The sequence below is a fragment of the Zingiber officinale genome, chromosome 5B (genome assembly GCF_018446385.1).
Source record: "Zingiber officinale cultivar Zhangliang chromosome 5B, Zo_v1.1, whole genome shotgun sequence".
In the NCBI taxonomy this organism is placed as follows: Eukaryota; Viridiplantae; Streptophyta; class Magnoliopsida; order Zingiberales; family Zingiberaceae; genus Zingiber; species Zingiber officinale.
The window spans coordinates 75,626,674-75,644,825 of record NC_055995.1 but is presented as its reverse complement, the minus strand read 5'-3'; the positions used below and the strand labels follow the sequence as shown (position 1 = coordinate 75,644,825).

At 31.1% G+C, this 18,152-nt stretch overlaps 1 protein-coding gene across 1 annotated transcript; it reads right to left on the bottom strand.

Annotated features, from left to right (window-relative positions):
- Window positions 1–296: 296 nt before the first annotated feature.
- Window positions 297–8,759, bottom strand: LOC121984559 (uncharacterized protein At2g33490-like). Its single transcript, XM_042537543.1, has 11 exons — window positions 8,687–8,759; window positions 8,448–8,594; window positions 7,628–7,700; window positions 6,202–6,276; window positions 5,884–5,945; window positions 5,726–5,794; window positions 5,465–5,493; window positions 5,141–5,348; window positions 4,834–5,067; window positions 3,146–4,159; window positions 297–679 (listed from the first exon to the last, which is right to left on the bottom strand). Exons 2-10 carry the CDS (start codon window positions 8,562–8,564, stop codon window positions 3,188–3,190), a joined length of 1,839 nt encoding a protein of 612 aa, XP_042393477.1. The 5' UTR covers window positions 8,565–8,594; window positions 8,687–8,759; the 3' UTR covers window positions 297–679; window positions 3,146–3,187.
- Between the last annotated feature and the right edge of the window lie 9,393 nt (window positions 8,760–18,152).

Here is an 18,152-nt window from a genome sequence, read left to right as displayed (position 1 = left end):
CTTATCTTACTTTTACAAAAGACTATTTCCAAGATTCAAACTCGTGATCTTTTGATTACATGATAACAACTTTACCATTACACCAAGACTCCCCTTCAATAAAATTATTATCCAAAAAAAAGAAACTAAAGAGATGAATACTTGCAGATCAAGTGCTTGTGTCCGTGATAATAGTTCAAGTTTAATTAAATGGTACTTGTGGAATAAAGATAGCACATGTACTATTTGTGAAACATGTTAATGATGCTGTCTGTGTTTCTCCTCTTCTGCATAGCAAGTTTATATACGGGCATAAATTCCTCAAATGAAGCTATATTACGGAAGAAAAACTTAAATGTATAGCAGATAAGACTCGTGCAGCTTGAGGGTAAAAACAAAGTTTCCAGTAAGATTCAGTAACAACCCTTTCTTAGGATGTTGGAATTTTCTAATGGAGAGGAAAACAACATCGGTTATATTTACAAAAGGGATTGACGACTCTGAATACTTGGCATTTTCCTTGAACCGGCACTTCTGTCGCGAGTATGAACTCAGGAGGCTGCCAGCCGATAACCATTAACAGATTCTCAAGGGCATTTGCCGTCTTAAAAAGAAAACACACACGGAGAGGTTAGCCACTTCATTATGTACATCAAAGAGTCCTCACATCTATGTGATACATGGCTCTGTTAACATGAACCTGCACCAAAAACAGAACAATCAAATTGGGGCATTAAGTTTAATCATATTCCAACTCTTACTAAAGCCGCTTGATTTGAAGATAATAACTAATGAAACAAGTGGATTAAAGTGAAGAAAATACAAGAAGTTGGAATCAACTGTATAAATTTCATCAAGCAGTTGCATTCTGTTACGTGTATAAAACTAGGATACTGTCATGTGTATACCCAAGTTGACTAACATTCTTACGTGTATAAAGTTTGATGATTGATTAAAGTAAATTGTCTAGAACATTGATGAACAATAAATTTTTTCACTGAATTTTAGACTGTTATCATTATTGCTCACTACAGTTTAAATGGTACTGGAAAAGTTCAAATTTCTCTTAAAAATCATCCTCTACATTGCTGTATAACAGTTCACATAAAGTCAAAGGCTAAAACTTTACATCCAAACTCCAGCAAACAAGACAACAACTAAACATTTATCCAACTAAGTCGGCTATATGGATCCTCCTACGTCATTAGACTCGACCCCCTACTATATTCTTATCTATATTTAAATAAATTTTATACTATTTTATTATTACTAACCAAGTCTTCTTTGGTCTCCCTCTTTCGCAATTAATATGTTCATGCTCTCACATTGCCTAACTATCATTTATTAATCGCTTAGGTACATACACATACCATCTTAAAATACATCTCTTTGAGTTTTCTATTCACAACCCGACTTTTTCTTTAATATTCTCATTTTTTTATTTTATCCATCCTCGTACGTCCATACATTCATCTTAACATCCTTATTTCTACAACTCTCATCTTCTGCTTGTATGCTCACTTTATAACTCAACATTTAGGTTCATATAACATAGTAAGTTTAACCGTTATTTTGTTAAACTTTCCTTTAACCTTTAAAGGCACCTTAAATCACAAAGAATATTTAATGTCATCCTCTATTTCAACCATCCTTTTTGTATCATATGTAAAACATATCTATCAATCGCTCCATCCTTTTGCAAAAATAATCCTCTATAAATAACTTGTCATCTGCTATTTTAATAATTGTCTTGATATATCTATACTACTAAACTTAAATTCCATATATTCTATTTTTACTCTACTCAGTCTAAAATCTTGAACTTCCAACGTCTCCCACCAAGATTTGAACTTGACATTTACTCTTCACGTGGCTCATTGACAAAAAGTTAGATAATAGAAAATTAAAGAAAAAATAGCAAACACGACAATTTTCTAAAAGTGAATTGCTTAGCCGGTATTATCAAATTATAATGATTTTTTATGGATAAAAGACTTCATTTAAAATAAGAAATGGGTTAAACGAATAGTTAACCATGATCTTTGAAATTCCAACAACCTAAGCGCATTCATCAGTGTGATGCATCAAGTCCTAAAATCATTTGTATGAAAATTTCTTGTATCCTACTTTAATGAAACATTGATAACAATGTTTATGCTGTTGACCTATTTACTGAATAAAACATTGGATCATTTTTTAATACATAAATTCTTATAATACCAACGGAGATTTGAATTATCTTCTTTATGTGTTGATTTGCTCATATGTCATGCTATTAAAACTCCAATGTCTACACTTCCATTATGCAATCAGCTCCTCAAATTGAAATCATAATAGATGCATAGACACTGGTAGCTTCCCAAGGAAGCACCCACAAGTGCTTGGTTCATTGGAAGGATCTTCTAAAATATTAAGGATGCTCAAATCATAGAAGATGGACTTCATTAGATTGCTCCCAAGATATTTGTTGTGATGAGTGACAGAGTCATCTTCTACAAAGGGACCTTCAGCCAGTCAACTTCGCATCTATGTTCAATGTTTACAAAGTTTGATCACAGTTGTCTTGTCTCCCCACTCAACAAGGACAAATTCTTCTTAATGGGTGAGAATAATGCAAAATAGAGAATTTTAAATCTATTTAGTGTTTATACTTGTGAGGCTTTATTTTGGTAGAAATTGCTCTTAAAGGAGAATAAGTCTCTGAAGTTTAGAAGTCCGCAAGTTGGTAATTGTGCTATTTAGAAGTGTTAGCTATTTCGAAGTGTAGGAAACTTTGGTAGAAGTTTACTTTAATTTGATTTATCTCCTGGTTTGTAATTTGATCTAACTCTTAGTTTGTTTTGGTTGAAGTCATTAGAGGGATCTCAATGTCCCCATGTTAGGCCATCTTTTGCATCAATCAAATTCTCTTCCGTACGTTAGATTTGTCTGTGGTGTTACATCAAATCAACTCTAACATGTAGTTCTAAAGAAATATATTGTGACAACAATTATAACAACCAAGTCTTATCCCACTAGGCGGGGTCGGTTATAAAGAAATATACTGTGAGAAAAAACTAAAATTAAGTGCATGCAAATTGAAATAGATATGAAGCATCAAAGATGAATAAAAACAATAAACAAACTTGTGGGATAGAAGGTAAGCAATTTGAAACTCTTTTCATACCTTTGGTTTTCTAGGTGCAATTACTCTGACTGAATCAGCAGCTCAGGCTACCTCATTATTCACCAAAGGTGTATGAGTAGACGAACTGTCTGTAATTATCTTTTGACTTTGTGGAAGATCTAATGAGTTAGCAGCTTTTAAATTAGATCTTTGAACACTAGATGGAATAGAAAAGCTACGAGCCATAACGCCAGGGGGTTTGGGCAGTGGTGCTGCTGTATGTGATAAAAATGGTGTTGGTTTGCTTGTTGCAGAAATCTCTTGACCTCTAGATATCAGAGGAGCTGAATGACCAATCAAAATGGATGGTCTGTGTTTTGCATAACCTGTCGGAGGCCTTGGAAGTTCATGAAGCTCATTTATTCTCGGTGATGTTACTGGAGAAGAGGCATTTGGAGAAACCTTTTGTGGTACAGATAGCTTAGGTGTTGGAATATGTTTTGGTTTTGCAGAAGCTTCTGGCAGAGCTTCCATTGTTGACATTTTGGTTGGGAAGAGAGCATGTTTGCTCGATAAAGGTTTACATGACAATGGAACTGAAAAGGCTTGTCTCTCACTTAATTTTGAATCAAACTCATTCGCTGAATTCGACTTAGATAGCATCCCTTCACTCGCAGTAGATGGCATTATGGCAGGGTTACTAATAATGTTGCTCTCTTTGATTAATGAAGGCTCTGTAGAAAAACTGGTAGGGCTTGGAAGCTCAATATCTTGGCTATCTTTCCCAATCATATTTGGCTGCAAAGGGGATGAATGCCATGGTTGTGTTGTCCAACCACCTTTCGATTCTGATGAAGCCCCATAGGTTGAATTGCCTGAACCAATTGAGGTTGAGCTCTTGACATCCAGAGGAGTAGGAAGAGCATATGTGTTGAATGTCTTTAATGAAGGATGCATCTGAGTTATCATTTCAGATGGTTTACATTTCCTAGTGGAGGAAAGAGGTGCTGACATGCTGGCAACTCTAGAATTGTGACAGCCAAAATAATTGGCTTGAGCTCTCTCTAAATTTTCCTGAAAAGAAAATCAGACTCTATTAATTGTGTAAATATAATGAAAATGGCTGGGAAATATCATTTCCAAATGGCATTCCAAATAACCCCAGTGTCTACTAGAGGGAGAAAATAAGTGTGCAGAAAATGACAACAGATTCTAATGGTACAAGGAAATCATTTACTAAAAAAGTTGAAAATTTGTAGATGGATAATTTTAATCATCAGTTCAGTTAAATTTTTCAATCCATAAAGCCATAAACCAACAAATCCCTCAACAACATAAGTTTTAGAGAGAATGTAATGAGTTTGAATCCAGACCGCCCCAACTAATCTTCTGCTTATTTACCCATCTGCACATGTTTGAATAAAGCATGTCTCTTTAACTTGCACTCTCTTGCAATAGGATCTGTGGTTCATGTTTAGACTTCAAATGTGAAGACAGATTTATAAATGAAAATCCATAGATTCATTATTTCTTCATAACTTAAGACGTTCTAGTTTACCATTTCAAAGACGATAAACACACTGAAGGAAGAGAATACATGGCAGTGAAGCAAAAGTTAAAATTTGACTCCAACAATAGTTGCAACAAATAGCATACTTATAAGCTCCTTCAAATTAAGAAAATTGTTTTATGAAAAAAAAATAGAACCCTATGGGACTATGACTATTGACAATTAAACATTTACTCACCTCTGTTGAGTTTCTAGAAAAAGAACTGACATCATGATATTGATTGTGATGTTCAAAATCAAAACTCAACTCTCCATCATCGTTATTATGACTGTATTCATCATCATCATTTTCTTCCAATTGATCATCCTCCAGTCCACTAAACTGATAGTCAATGTGCTGTTCCTCAGCTACAGCTCTGACACGTGACTCAAGAGCTTCAAGAGACTTAACTCCTTTCCGGAAGAAGTTCAACTGATTCAACAGAGAGAAAATATACAAAAACTGATCCTTCTAGAAATTATGAGCTTTGGAATTTTAAAACTACCTGTGATGCATAGTGCCTAGCAGCTTGAGTGAAAAGACTCCGTGACTGTCCTCGCTTTAATGATTTTAAGCGAAAGAGAAAAAGAGTTGCCTCCTCTTCGTAATCAGATTGAGCTGCCTGCAATTGTTGTTGAGAGATATTTTCACCTTTCACATTTTTTGACCTTCCACTTTCTCTTTGTGAATCCAACATTGATTTATAAATGTCTCTGAAGAAGACACATGAAACAGACTAAGATTTTTTATGGGGCATTCTCTAAAAAGACAAAATAGATTAATAAGTATTTTTTTCATGAAAAATATTAAAGAAACACTAAGAATGCACCTCTTGTCATCACATTGGCGTTTCATTTCCTGCATATTGGTGCAACTCATGTTAGAAACACCAAGTATCAGCAGTTTTGCAAGAATGAAAGAACCATCAAGATATATATATATATATATATATATATATCTACCAGCAACCATATTTTTTATTTGAATGACCTATATTTCTCAGGCATTCTCAATCCGGCATGTGTTAATTAATTAAATTGTCAAAAACTACAGCAGTTATCAATTATGAAGAAGATCCAAGAATGGCAACCTCTACGGTTTGCAGTTCCTTGAGAAGAGACTCTGATGGAGTTGAGATAGTCAGAACAACATGGGCCCGCTGAGAATGAAATAGATAAAAGGTATCACACGATGAATATTCATGTAATGGTTAACTTTTAGGCATAACTCAATGAAATTAAGACTCACATAGACATTAGCAATTTTTTGAAGTTCAAGCTGGGTTTTCCCAAGCATCAACAAAGCTTTACCTGCATGCATATAGGTGAATGCATTCCACAGTATGAAAGAAACCAATAACAATAACAAAGTGCATGTTCACCAGTCATCTGATGCATTAAAACAGTAAAATCTTGTTTAAAGATTTATTCTGTGTCTTGAGTTTATTTTTATGGCTTCTGTAATGGAAAAATATGTCATATAGATAAAACTGTGGTTGATTTAAGAGAATTTTTTGCAATGGAACTTAAGAATAGACTATTCTGTAGAATTTTTATGCATACTCACCACTTGCTTCATCGTCATTAAGTGAAGTTTTTTTGAGCAGACAAGTACCATACTCCCCTAGGGCTTCTGAGAATTCTGGAGGGCAAAATAACGCGCTGAAAAACTTTTGCTATGGTAGGGCATGTCATTACTTACCATTATATCTTACAGAAAAAAGTTGCATATAGTTCTAAATCAGAAAATGACATAAAACCATCCAAATGATACATAGATGCATTAGGATCTAGTTTTTTGGTGTTAGGACACTTCTCCACTAAGAGTCCGACAAACACCTAAAACCCAATCACTATCTGAAAAAATTATGATCCATAAAAACTAGGAAATAATTAATAGAAGAAAGAGGAGATCGGAAAAAAAAAATGGAAAAAGAGAGCATCATCAAATCATATTGTTAACAATATTTAGAAAAGAGGAAGCAATTGCAGCACTTGGAAGAGATGCTTAAATTAAAAAAGTTGGTAGAGCAAAACTATTGGTACAAAAAGGAAACTCTGAAGAAAAAAAATCCAAATAATTATAAATAGGTAGAAAAACGGGGAGAGATTTAGAGAACAGCTCAAGTTCCCTCTTATTAGGTTCAGCCAGGCACAATTTCCTTGAGAATATCGTCATATCCATTAAGATAAGTACACTTCAAATCAAATGGCTTAACAAAACATAAAAAACAAAACAACAAACAACAATGTCTGATATTATAGACAAATAAATCAAGTCTAAGAAATTAATCGGTATCCAGATTGATTCAACCAATGCATGTACTCATGCTTGAGAAATTGTCTCTGAAGATCATCAGCTATGAATTTTTCCAACACGTACATTTTAGATTGGTTGTACTATTGCATATTTTTCTTTTTTGAACAATATGGTGCTCATACAGTATATAATTTGATTGTGTTTGGAGATGATTATATTATTTAATGATAGAAACATCAAAAATAACCAGAGTTCAAGGCACTCTCCATTGCCTATGTAGCATTGGCAAGCGATCAAATAAGATGTGTGTTATGATTACACATCCCACTTGCTAAACAGAAGTTATCAGATATTTAGCATAACAATATGGCCAGCTACCCCAAATGATGCTAATCAACAGTCATCCAGTGATCCAATTTTATCAATTCATGAGCTGCTGAATCTGGGGATCATCCAACATTAATCAACTATCCATGATAACATATTCTGTAGAGGATAATATGAATAGGTGTCCAATTCGCTGTTCACAATCATGAATCACTGAAGTCCATTGCAGAGACAATCATTGTAATGATCATAAGAGAAATTAACTAGAAATACTTCAACTATCATAGTCTGTCATTGGCCATGTACAGACCAACAATCCATTAAAAAAAATCAAGAGATATCTGAATATAAATCCAGAGCATTTACAGAATCAAAAAGAAAAAATAAACAAAAATGGCAATACTACCGTATGCACTGTTTGCTGCAGATGCTGCTGCAGACAGTAAGCTGTCATAGCAGTTCCTAATGTTATGAATATCCTGCAAAAAACATTGAACACAATAAGTACATCTCTGATGATTGTAACCAGCATATGTTTTCCAAAAAAGGGCAAGTAAATCTTCATGTAGAAAGCAACCATTTCAACCTGACTATCATGGTTTCATCTGGCTCTAAAATGAAATTTACTCCAATCTCAGACAAATAAAATCATTTCCATCACTAGACAGTAGACATAATATTCAATCGCATATTTTATCAGAATAGAATTTTTCCAACTTGAATAATTTGTTATTAGTAAAGAAAAAATATACAATGTGCAGCCTCTAAAGAAAATGTCAAGCCATTAAGACGTGATATTCTTTACCATTTCAGGTGTCAACGGCTAACAAACTACATTATAATGTGGACGTCTACCAAAAATTATTAACGAAGAAAAATAATAATGATAAACCAAGAAGAAGCCATATTAGTAGTCTTGTCATATTACCAGTAATCCACTCCAATCCTGAGAGAAAGTAAAACAGAGAATTTTAATGATCAGGAGCGCTTAATATCAACCAAAAGTCCAGAGCAGAACTACAAATTTCAAGTGAGAAATATACACAAAAGGAAAACTGCTCTTTGACATAATTTTATATGCCAAAAAAAGTATATGAATTCAACCAAATACAATAAAAATCCTCTAATTAAGCAATAATGAAAAAAAAAAACTCTTAACCTAGGCAGAAAACCTAGAAGGGGCCACCCCGACGGAAGGTACGTAGAAAAAGGGCGTGAGACGATACCTCAGCGGCTTGGAAGAGTTCGTCCTGATGCGCTATTAACCCTTCCTCCTTCCTCTGCCTGTGCCCGTGCTTGTGGAGAGAGAGACTCCTCAATCGTCTCAGCGAAGACTTCATCATCTCCACAGAAGACAACAGGAAGAAGAATCCCTGACCGATCCCTCCAACCAATGAATCAACGATGCAAACAAACCAACTGAACATCCCAAGTGAAAAATCCAACAAAATCGCTAGGAGGATACCTGAAACCACCGAAGCTCGATCACTCCCTCGTTCTCAATCTTTCTCTAGACTAATTTTTCCTCCGCGGAGTTAGTGAAGCAACGCATGTCTATAATGAGAAGAGAAACTGCATTTTGCCCCCTGAATTTCATTAAATTACAATTTCCTTTTAATCTTTAATAGTCTAGAATATATTGATATGTTAATTATTTAATAATTAATTAATAACGGATAGATAGTTCTTACTGAGGGGAGAGGTTTTGTTTATTTTTTTAACGGTTTGAATTATTTGATCATCTTTTATTAATAATTATGATTTAATATTTATTATTTTATAAATTTTATAAATAAAAAAAATCTATTTCATCACTTTTACACTAGTTTAATTTTAATTATCTAATTATAATGAATAGAGGAAGTCATCTCTATTTCGGAGGAGAGGTAAGGAAATTTAAATAATAATTATGATATTTAATTTATAAATAATAAATTTAAGTAAATTTTGACACTCGATATAGAAAGAAGTATTGGTGATGATACTTTAAGGATCAAAATACCTCTTTAAAATGGTAGGAGATATATAGATAATTTAAATAACTATTTTTATATTTTGTTATAAATTTATATATTTTTTATATTTTTTAAATAATAATAATAATTTTAAATCATCATAAATCGTAAATCTAAGTGTAGACGAATGATTTTAAATTATTGGTGGTAAAAAAGTGAATATATTCGCTCCCAGTACTCCCAACTCATCTCAAGATCAACACGGAAGTTTTTGGAATAGTGACTAACACATAAGGGAGACATTAATCTAGACTTTTGTCGAGATTTAAATCTCAGATCTGATTAGTGACAATACCTCATGTATTAATCACTAGATTCATCCGAGAAAACCGAATGATTTTAAATTATGAACCATAGATTAAAATTAATGATTACTTATGAGAAACCGTCTACTTCGACCCGTCAAATTTTCGAACCGTGATCGGTGTACCAGCAAGTCCACGCCGCTTTAAGACCATGCCCTGTCTGCTAAATGAACAGGGCAAAGCAAGATTTGTACGGGCAATGTTTTCTTTGAAAACAGTGTCCCTCCTTGTTTAAACGGGCACCTTTTCTTTAAAAAAATATATAAAAAAGGGTGTTTTATAATATTTTTCATCCAAACGAATATTCTTATTCCAACACTACGTATTTAAAATAGAATTTTGCCTATAGTCCTAAATTCTATCTGCTAAAATTACTCCAATATTAATTACAATTTCTTATACTAATAAAATCTATTATAAGTTAATTAAAATTATTTTAAAATAGTCAAAATCATTGTAATATTTTTTATGGAAACTATTATGTCCATAGTAATTTTAGATAAAACTACTTCTAAAATTATTCTAACATTAATCGAAATTACTTTAATATTGATTAAAACTACTCTAAATTGGGTAAAATTATTTGAAGTGTTTAGTAGGATGAATTGTGACACTAATGTTGGAGTAATTAATTTTGAGTATCTTAAACCAAAAAATTGATTGATATAAGAATAATTTTGACTAAAGTTTGAACAAATTTAAGTTTAAGAATTTATAAATATAAGTATGTTGTAATGGTTTTGACTAAAACGATTATAACAAGACTCAAAATAAAAGTATTTGGCTTGAAAAATAAAATGAAATGTCATTTTAATATTTTCCAACATGAGCATTCTTTTATGATGACGAAGATAAGAAGCTCACGTTATTTTTTACCATTTTAATTTATGAAATCTCAATGGGTGAAATACAAAATTAATGAATTTTGGATGCAAAATAATTTCCTTTTGCAAAAGGAAAAAGTTAGAAGGGAGTGAATGGAACAACCAAATCCAAAAATAAGTTTTTTTTTTTTTACTTTTTTAAAATAAAATCTTCACCAATGAAATAACAAATATAAAAAAAATCACATCTAAATAGTTCACTCATAATAATTGAGTATAAAAAAAATAATAAAACTATAGTCTTATGTTTTAAAAAAATATATCATCCTTTTAAAATTATTCCCACATTGAAGTGTCCTAACTTAAATCAATACCGATATTATCTTTGTTACCATGTGTTCATTCTTTACGACTAAATTAAATTTAGAGGTGATTGATCTAGTCTTATTAAAATTTTCCATCAAAACTTAAGATAAATCATGGAGCTATGTAGTAAATCATCGACAATAAACTCCGTAATTTTTACCGTCTTTATAAAATAGTCTAATACTGTATCGGTACTTTATTCGTAAAGATAAATGAGCGGGCTTTTTAATTGTGTATGTTATGGTTGTTTTGGATTTTGTTTTGTCAGATTTATCAGGGATATAAATTCTTTTTATATTAATTTGGATGCCCCTTTTCAAATATATCAAAAGGCGGTTATTCTATTTTTCATTTAGAAAATAAATTTATTCCAATGTTATTTGTATCAATTTTGATCATGTTAAACGCTTGAGTAAGATTGTCCAACCGAATCAAAATGATTAAATATAAAGCACTATTATGTTAAAATATATTTATTTCCTACCGGTAAAAATCACTCTAAAATGATTAGTAGTTTTTACTAAAATTATATAAAATAAAGTAATACTACATATTAGAGTAGTTTTGACCAAAAATATCATAGTAACATTGGAGCACGAATATCAGATGGATAAAGAAAGCACATGCGCACCTATTTCTTATTTTACCTCTCTATGATATTATCATTATTTAAAAATCAACACCATTTTAATATTATATAAATTTAACATACTGTAGAGTTGATTTTTAATAAAAATAGTATCACTCTAATATTAATTTTTAAAAAGTAATATCACGGTGATGTTGGTATTTTAAATTTATTATCACAATGATAATTTTTTTAATACAATATCATAGTGTTTGACAGGAGGGATAAAATTAAAAATAAATGTCATTTAAAAATTTTAAGACTACGTTTAGTTGGGGATAATATATGTAAACTTGTAATTTAATAAATTTTATAATGTCACATAATATAATGTAATGTAATATAATATTGATTATATTGCTACGTTTGATAATAGAATATATATAATATTTAATTATAAGGGTGATTATTTTTTTTATTTGATGTCTAATATTTTTTATAAAGAATGTAATTCATATTATTATTATAAAATGATAAAAATATCCTACAATCTCTACTAGAGGTCGTCGTCGTACCTCTACCAGAGGCGATGGTCAACAGTCATGACCTACGACGGTACCCGGAGGTGGTCGGTGGCGGTTGGCCGACGACCAGTGACTGCGGCCGGCTGGCGACCGACAGTGGAAGCGATCATGATCAATTGATGTCAAAAATAAACTAGGGATATATTTGACATTTAAATTTTAGTTAAACAGTGAATTCATAATGTAATGAGATTATATGGTGTTTACTTTATAATTATAATTCAGATTATAAACTTCATTATTTTTTATAATACAGATTACATTATATTATAATTTTAAAATTATATCAAACAAATTAATCAATTTGGTAATCTTGAGCTTGATTATATTATAAGGGTGGTTACTTCCTACAAAAGTTAAGTAGGTCGTTTAGAAATTTTGTAATTTTAAACGCGCTCTTTCGTCAATTACCAAAATTATAAAATGATATATTTTTTAAAAAATGGATTATTTTTTATACGCGACATCGGAAATAAAGGGCGTGCTTTTGTCTTCTAGTAAAATTCAAATCATGACAATAAGACAACATTGATTGTTTAGCAGAATTTGTGGAGGAATGGACAAGTAGTTGGCATCTTTGAATTTGAGATGAATAAGATGTGAAGCAATGTGAATGGCGACTCATGCACATTCAACAAAATTTAATTTTGTCTACATTTGATCTTGATCACTAAATTTTGTCATCGCGAAAAACTTTTTTTTTCTTTGCTGTCGAATTTATTCAGACGGTATCAAAATAGTAAACTGTTCATTCCATATTATTTGATTTTTTGTTCTCATTTAATTTTAAATTAAAAAGAATTCTCACTTTAGCCGCATCTATAATCGTGTTCTCATTTAAATTTAATTTTAATTTTAATTTTAAATCACTTTTCACACTTATTAAAACAATTTAGTAAATTTTGTTAAAATATTTTCTTTGACACTTTGGGTTTTTAAAATGGTTTTTATTATAATTTTTAACTATCTTGATCTATAGAATAATTTGGGTAATAATCAAAGAACTCTCTTTTTGTTATTAGAATCCTCAAAGAGATGTTTTTTTATAATTTTTTATCAAATGGGTATCCCACCCCCATTAACTCCCTTGTAAAATTATATAGTTACCCTTAAGTATATTGTTGGACTAATTTTAATTTTTTGACAGACCAGTTTCAAGTTTAAACCTTGAATCGTTCGAGAAGACTTTAATCTATTCAACAATATTCATGGTGTAATATCTATGATTTTATAGTACTATAACATATACTTAACATGTTTAAAAATATTCACATTGTAGTAACTACAGTTTTGTAATTATTTGTAGTTGCTAGAACTTAGACTTGTCTTGTTCAATAATATTCATGTTGTAGCAACTGCAAATCATAACTACTATAACTCGAACTTGTCGTGTTCAATAATATTTATATTGTAGCATCTACGAAACTATAACTGCTACAATGTAGACTTGTCATATTCATACAACTGTCGATCGATTCAAGATTTAATGTGTATGATAGAAGATAATAATATCAAATAGTGTACTTGAGAGCGTAGGATCGGTTGCATTTGGAAACAACGACAAACTTAAGGTAATCAAAATAGGTAATATTGAGCTCAAATCTGATTTCATTATTTGAAAAGTGTTACTTATCAAAAAATTTAATTTTAATTTACTTAGTATTAGTCAATTGTGTGACTCTAGTTATAAGGTCAAGTTTTTATCATCTTAATGTTTAATTAATCACACAAGCAATCCCAACATAAAACTTAAGGGATTTAGGCAAAGTAATATCTATGTGATTAACCTAGCTAGTTCCTCACTCAAGTGTCACTTGACATAACAAGAGAAAACCTAGTTGTGGCATACGAGACTATCTCACACCCACTTTAGGAATATCACTAAATGAAATGTCTTAATTAGAAGATTACCAAAATTCCCTAGTTTAGAAAAAAAATTATAATGCTTGCTAACAAGGAAAATAAACGAATTCAACTCACAAATTGACTAATCAAGATCAAACTAACTCAACACTTGAATTGTTACACTTAGACTTGTTTGAATCACATGGAATTAAATCAATAATGGAAGTTTATAATGTTTAGTAATAATCGACGATTATTCAAAATTCACTCGGGTAAAATTTTTAAGAAATAAAGATGAACCATTTGAAACTTTTAGTAATTTTTGTAAACAAACAGAAAATAAAAAAGAATTAAAAATTAAAAGAATAGAAGTGATAATGGTGGTGAATTTAAAAATCATAGGTTTAATAAATTTTGTTTAGAAAATGATTACCATTATGAATTCTCATGCCCTAAAATATCTCAACAAAATAGAATAGTAGGAAAAAAAAATAGAACCCTACAAAAAGTCACTAGGATAATTCTTAATGAATATAAACTACCCAATTACTTTTGGGCCAAAGTCGTTAGTACGACTTGCTACGTCCAAAACAAAACAACTATAAATAAAAAAAATAGTAAAACCTCTTATGAAATTTATTATAATAAAATACCCGACATTAAATATTTTAAAACATTTGAATGCAATGTGTGTGTGTATATATATATATATATATATATATATATGAGAACATTTAGGAAAATTTACTTCAAAATTCAAAAATAAAAATTTCATAGGATATTCACTTAATAGTAGAACTTACTGAGTTTATAATAAAATTACACAAAAAATAGAAGAAACAACAAATGTAAAATTTAATGAAAATTCTAACTGTAAAGAACTTAACCAAAATCATACTCAATATCAACCAATAGACTTTATTAGATCTAGCACTGATCAAGGGGGAGCTAGTGAAACCCTAAATCAAATAAAAGATCAAGAAGATGAACAAAATCAACATTAAGAACAAACTTATTCAAGAATAATAAAAGTAAATTCAAATCATCCAATTGAACAAATATTAGATGACCCAGACCTAAGGGCCCAAACTTGATCAACATTTAGGAACCTAAGTCAAATTGCATTGATATCTAAAATTGAACTAAAAATAGTAGAAGAGTCTTTACTTGATCCAGATTGGATTATAGTAATGCAAGAAGAATTGGTTCAATTTGACGAATTGATATTTGGGACTTAGTACTGTTGCCCAAAGATAAAAAATTTATAGAAATAAAATGGATATTTAGAAATAAATTAAATGAAAAAGGTAAAACTAATAGAAATAAAGCAAGATTAGTGGCTAAAGGATTTAGTCAAGTAGAGGGATTTGACTACGATAAAACATATGCCCCGGAAGCTAGACTTGAAACTATTAGAATGTTGCTAAGTTATGCAACACATAAAGAATTCAAGCTCTACCAAATGAATGTTAATTCCACTTTCTTGAATGGGGCAATCAAGGAAGAGATTTATATAGGTTAACCACCCAGATTTGAAAGCATAGACCATCCTGACTATATATTCAAGTTAAAGAAAACATTATATGGTCTAAAATAGGTACCTAGGGCTTCGTACGAAAGATTATCTACATATCTAATATTCAATGGATTCAATCAAGGATGAGTTGACTCAACTCTTTTTGTAAAAACCTTTGGGTCAAATATCTTTATAGCTCAAGTATATGTAGATGACATAGTTTTTGAATCAACAAACTCAAAATTTTTATAATAATTTATAACTTTAATAGAACAAGAATTTGAAATGGGTCTACTAGGTGAATTAACCTTTTTCTTAGGTTTATAAATCAACAAACTAAAGAAGGTAATTATGTACATCAACAAAAATATACAAAAGAGTTACTTAAAAAAAATTAGAATGAAATATACTAAGGAAATAAAAACGTCAATCGCAACTAATATAACATTCGATAGTGATCCAAATGGAAAACTAGTTGACCTTAAATACTATAAAAATGTCATAGGTAGCCTATTATACCTAACTACAAGCCGACCCGATATTTTATTTGCAGTTAGTATGTGCACAAGATATCAAACCTAGGCTAGGGAATCTCACCTAACTTATATTAAAAGAATCTTTATATATCTAAAAGACATAATTAATGTACGAATATGATACCCTAAAATAACTAATTTTGAACTTATTGGATTTTCTGACTTAGATTATGTCGATTGTAAATTGAACAAAAAAGTACAAGTGTAGATACCAACTACTTGGACTATAACTTATCATCTGGTTTAGTAGAAAATAGAACTATGTTACTTTATGCACTACTGAAGCAAAATATATAACAACGGGTGAATGTGTAACATAATTATTATGGATAATACACACATTAAAAGACTTTAACTTCGATTATAAAAATGTTTTAAAAAAAGTATTGATAACATAAGCTCAATTAATTTAACCAAAAATTCAATGCATCATTCAAGAATAAAACATATAAAAAAATTAAACATTACTTTATTAAGGATCGTGTCTCCAAAGGAAATATTGAACTCAACTCTAGATCGACTAGTTTATTATATCCACTCGATTAACATAGCATTGTGTGCCAAGTTCTACAATAACCTACTTAAGGTTGACACTGTGACCTATTCTACTGGAGTAGCTGAGAGAAATTTCACATTTTCCACTAGAGTCCTGAGCTAGCACTTAGGACTTAGACCATCGACTTGCCTATCTTTGTGTTACCCTCACAAGGAGCTGCCCTTCAACAAGTCATATTCCCATATCACCTTAAATACTATTCATATGTACTTCTTTATGTTGAGATATGTCTGATGTAATGTGTGCTAAAAATATATTTCATAAACATGCACAACTGAAGATTTAATGATAAATAAAGTAATTTATTACATCACACACACCACACACATGTAAGATATAATCGCACAGAGAAGATCATAAAATAAAATGAAATTGAATAATAATTATTTTAGGTATACCTTACAGATGACCTGTAACGAGAAAGACATAAACCTTTTACGACGTTATCGAACCTCACCTCTATTAGTATCCACACCGAGCTCTTCAAAATAACTCCAAGAGAACAAGCTTCGCCTTCAGAAGGTACTAACCATGAGCAAAGGAGAAGGATCAAGAAGAGGAAGAAGAAATAAAAGGAAGATCTTCTTCCTTTGGGTGGCTCACGACAACAAGAGGAGACCCTAATCAAGCTAATAATAAATTATATATTAATTCTCTCTTAACCATATCAATATATAGTCCTCTTTAATGAGTTGGATTAGAAAGTCTAAATCCAATCTATTATGCCTTAACAAAAAATTAGTTCATTAACCCGTTGGTTTGGTTCACAACTAAATCAAGTTGGTTCATGGCTAAACCAAATTAGTTCATGGTTAAACCAAATTGGTTCATGGTTAAACCAAATTGGTTTATGACTAAACCAAATAGGGTCCAACTATTTCATAAGAGATGTGACACATCCGCGCTTCTGTTCTGACAAATACTTCCATATTTATCTTATATATTGTCCAACTAAATATTTATCTCTTGATCTAAGAATCATATTCTCTAACTTATTTTAAGCCTTTTAGAGACTCGTAGTGTGTGTGACCCAATAGGTTCCCAGTTTATCTTGGTCATTCATAATTAACTACTTAATTATGGAATGATTAGTGGCACCTAGTAATACATCATTATCTCCAATTAATCAAAAAATCATAATTAATCTCAAAATTAATTCTGAACCCTTTAACAGTCATAGTGAGTCGTGCCTCATTCCTTTCACTCATCTTATACCCACTTGGTTCAAGACATGGTCTATGTGTCTACCCCCACTAGGCTGACTACATCGCACCTAATCCAAGTAATATTTCCTCGTTCTACGGATTCAAATTACTCATATATGTATATAAGAGTCTTATACTCTTAACATGTGATGCTTTAGCCAAAGATTTTAAGTAATAATCCTAATGAGTGATCATAGGGTATACGTCTCCTCGCAAGGAGCGATGAATCCTTTATGGGCTATCCAAACACCTTCGGGCACTTTGAGTTATACTCATCATCTTGGGTCCACACCTCCAAGAGATGTTTGCTTAAGATGTCAAAGTATATGTCTCTATGACTAAGAGGACTTGTATACATCAAGTCAAAGGAAACTTGCACTCGAGTTGCAATAAGAATTTCACAGGTATATCCATATATGTAGAGAACCATATAAAGTCTTACAACAAGTCACTCCAATGAACTAATTACCATAACTAGCATCCACGTTTAACTCTCTACATCTCAATGTCTCCAACTAGTGAGAAATAGTTGCTTGGCTAAACCAAGGAGCATAACCCATGCTAGTCTTGTAGAATTGATGATGTACAAATGCACCAATTAGACGACTAGG

What these genes read in the sequence shown, in the direction of transcription:
- LOC121984559 (XM_042537543.1), bottom strand. Translation starts at nt 8,564, where the DNA reads ATGATGAAGTCTTCGCTGAGACGATTGAGGAGTCTCTCTCTCCACAAG. An exon ending in AAAAAATTGCTAATGTCTAT is followed by an intron (nt 5,795 to 5,883) that starts GTGAGTCTTAAT and finishes TTTCATTCTCAG; the next exon opens with CGGGCCCATGTTGTTCTGAC. An exon ending in AGGAACTGCAAACCGTAGAG is followed by an intron (nt 5,494 to 5,725) that starts GTTGCCATTCTT and finishes ACCAATATGCAG; the next exon opens with GAAATGAAACGCCAATGTGA.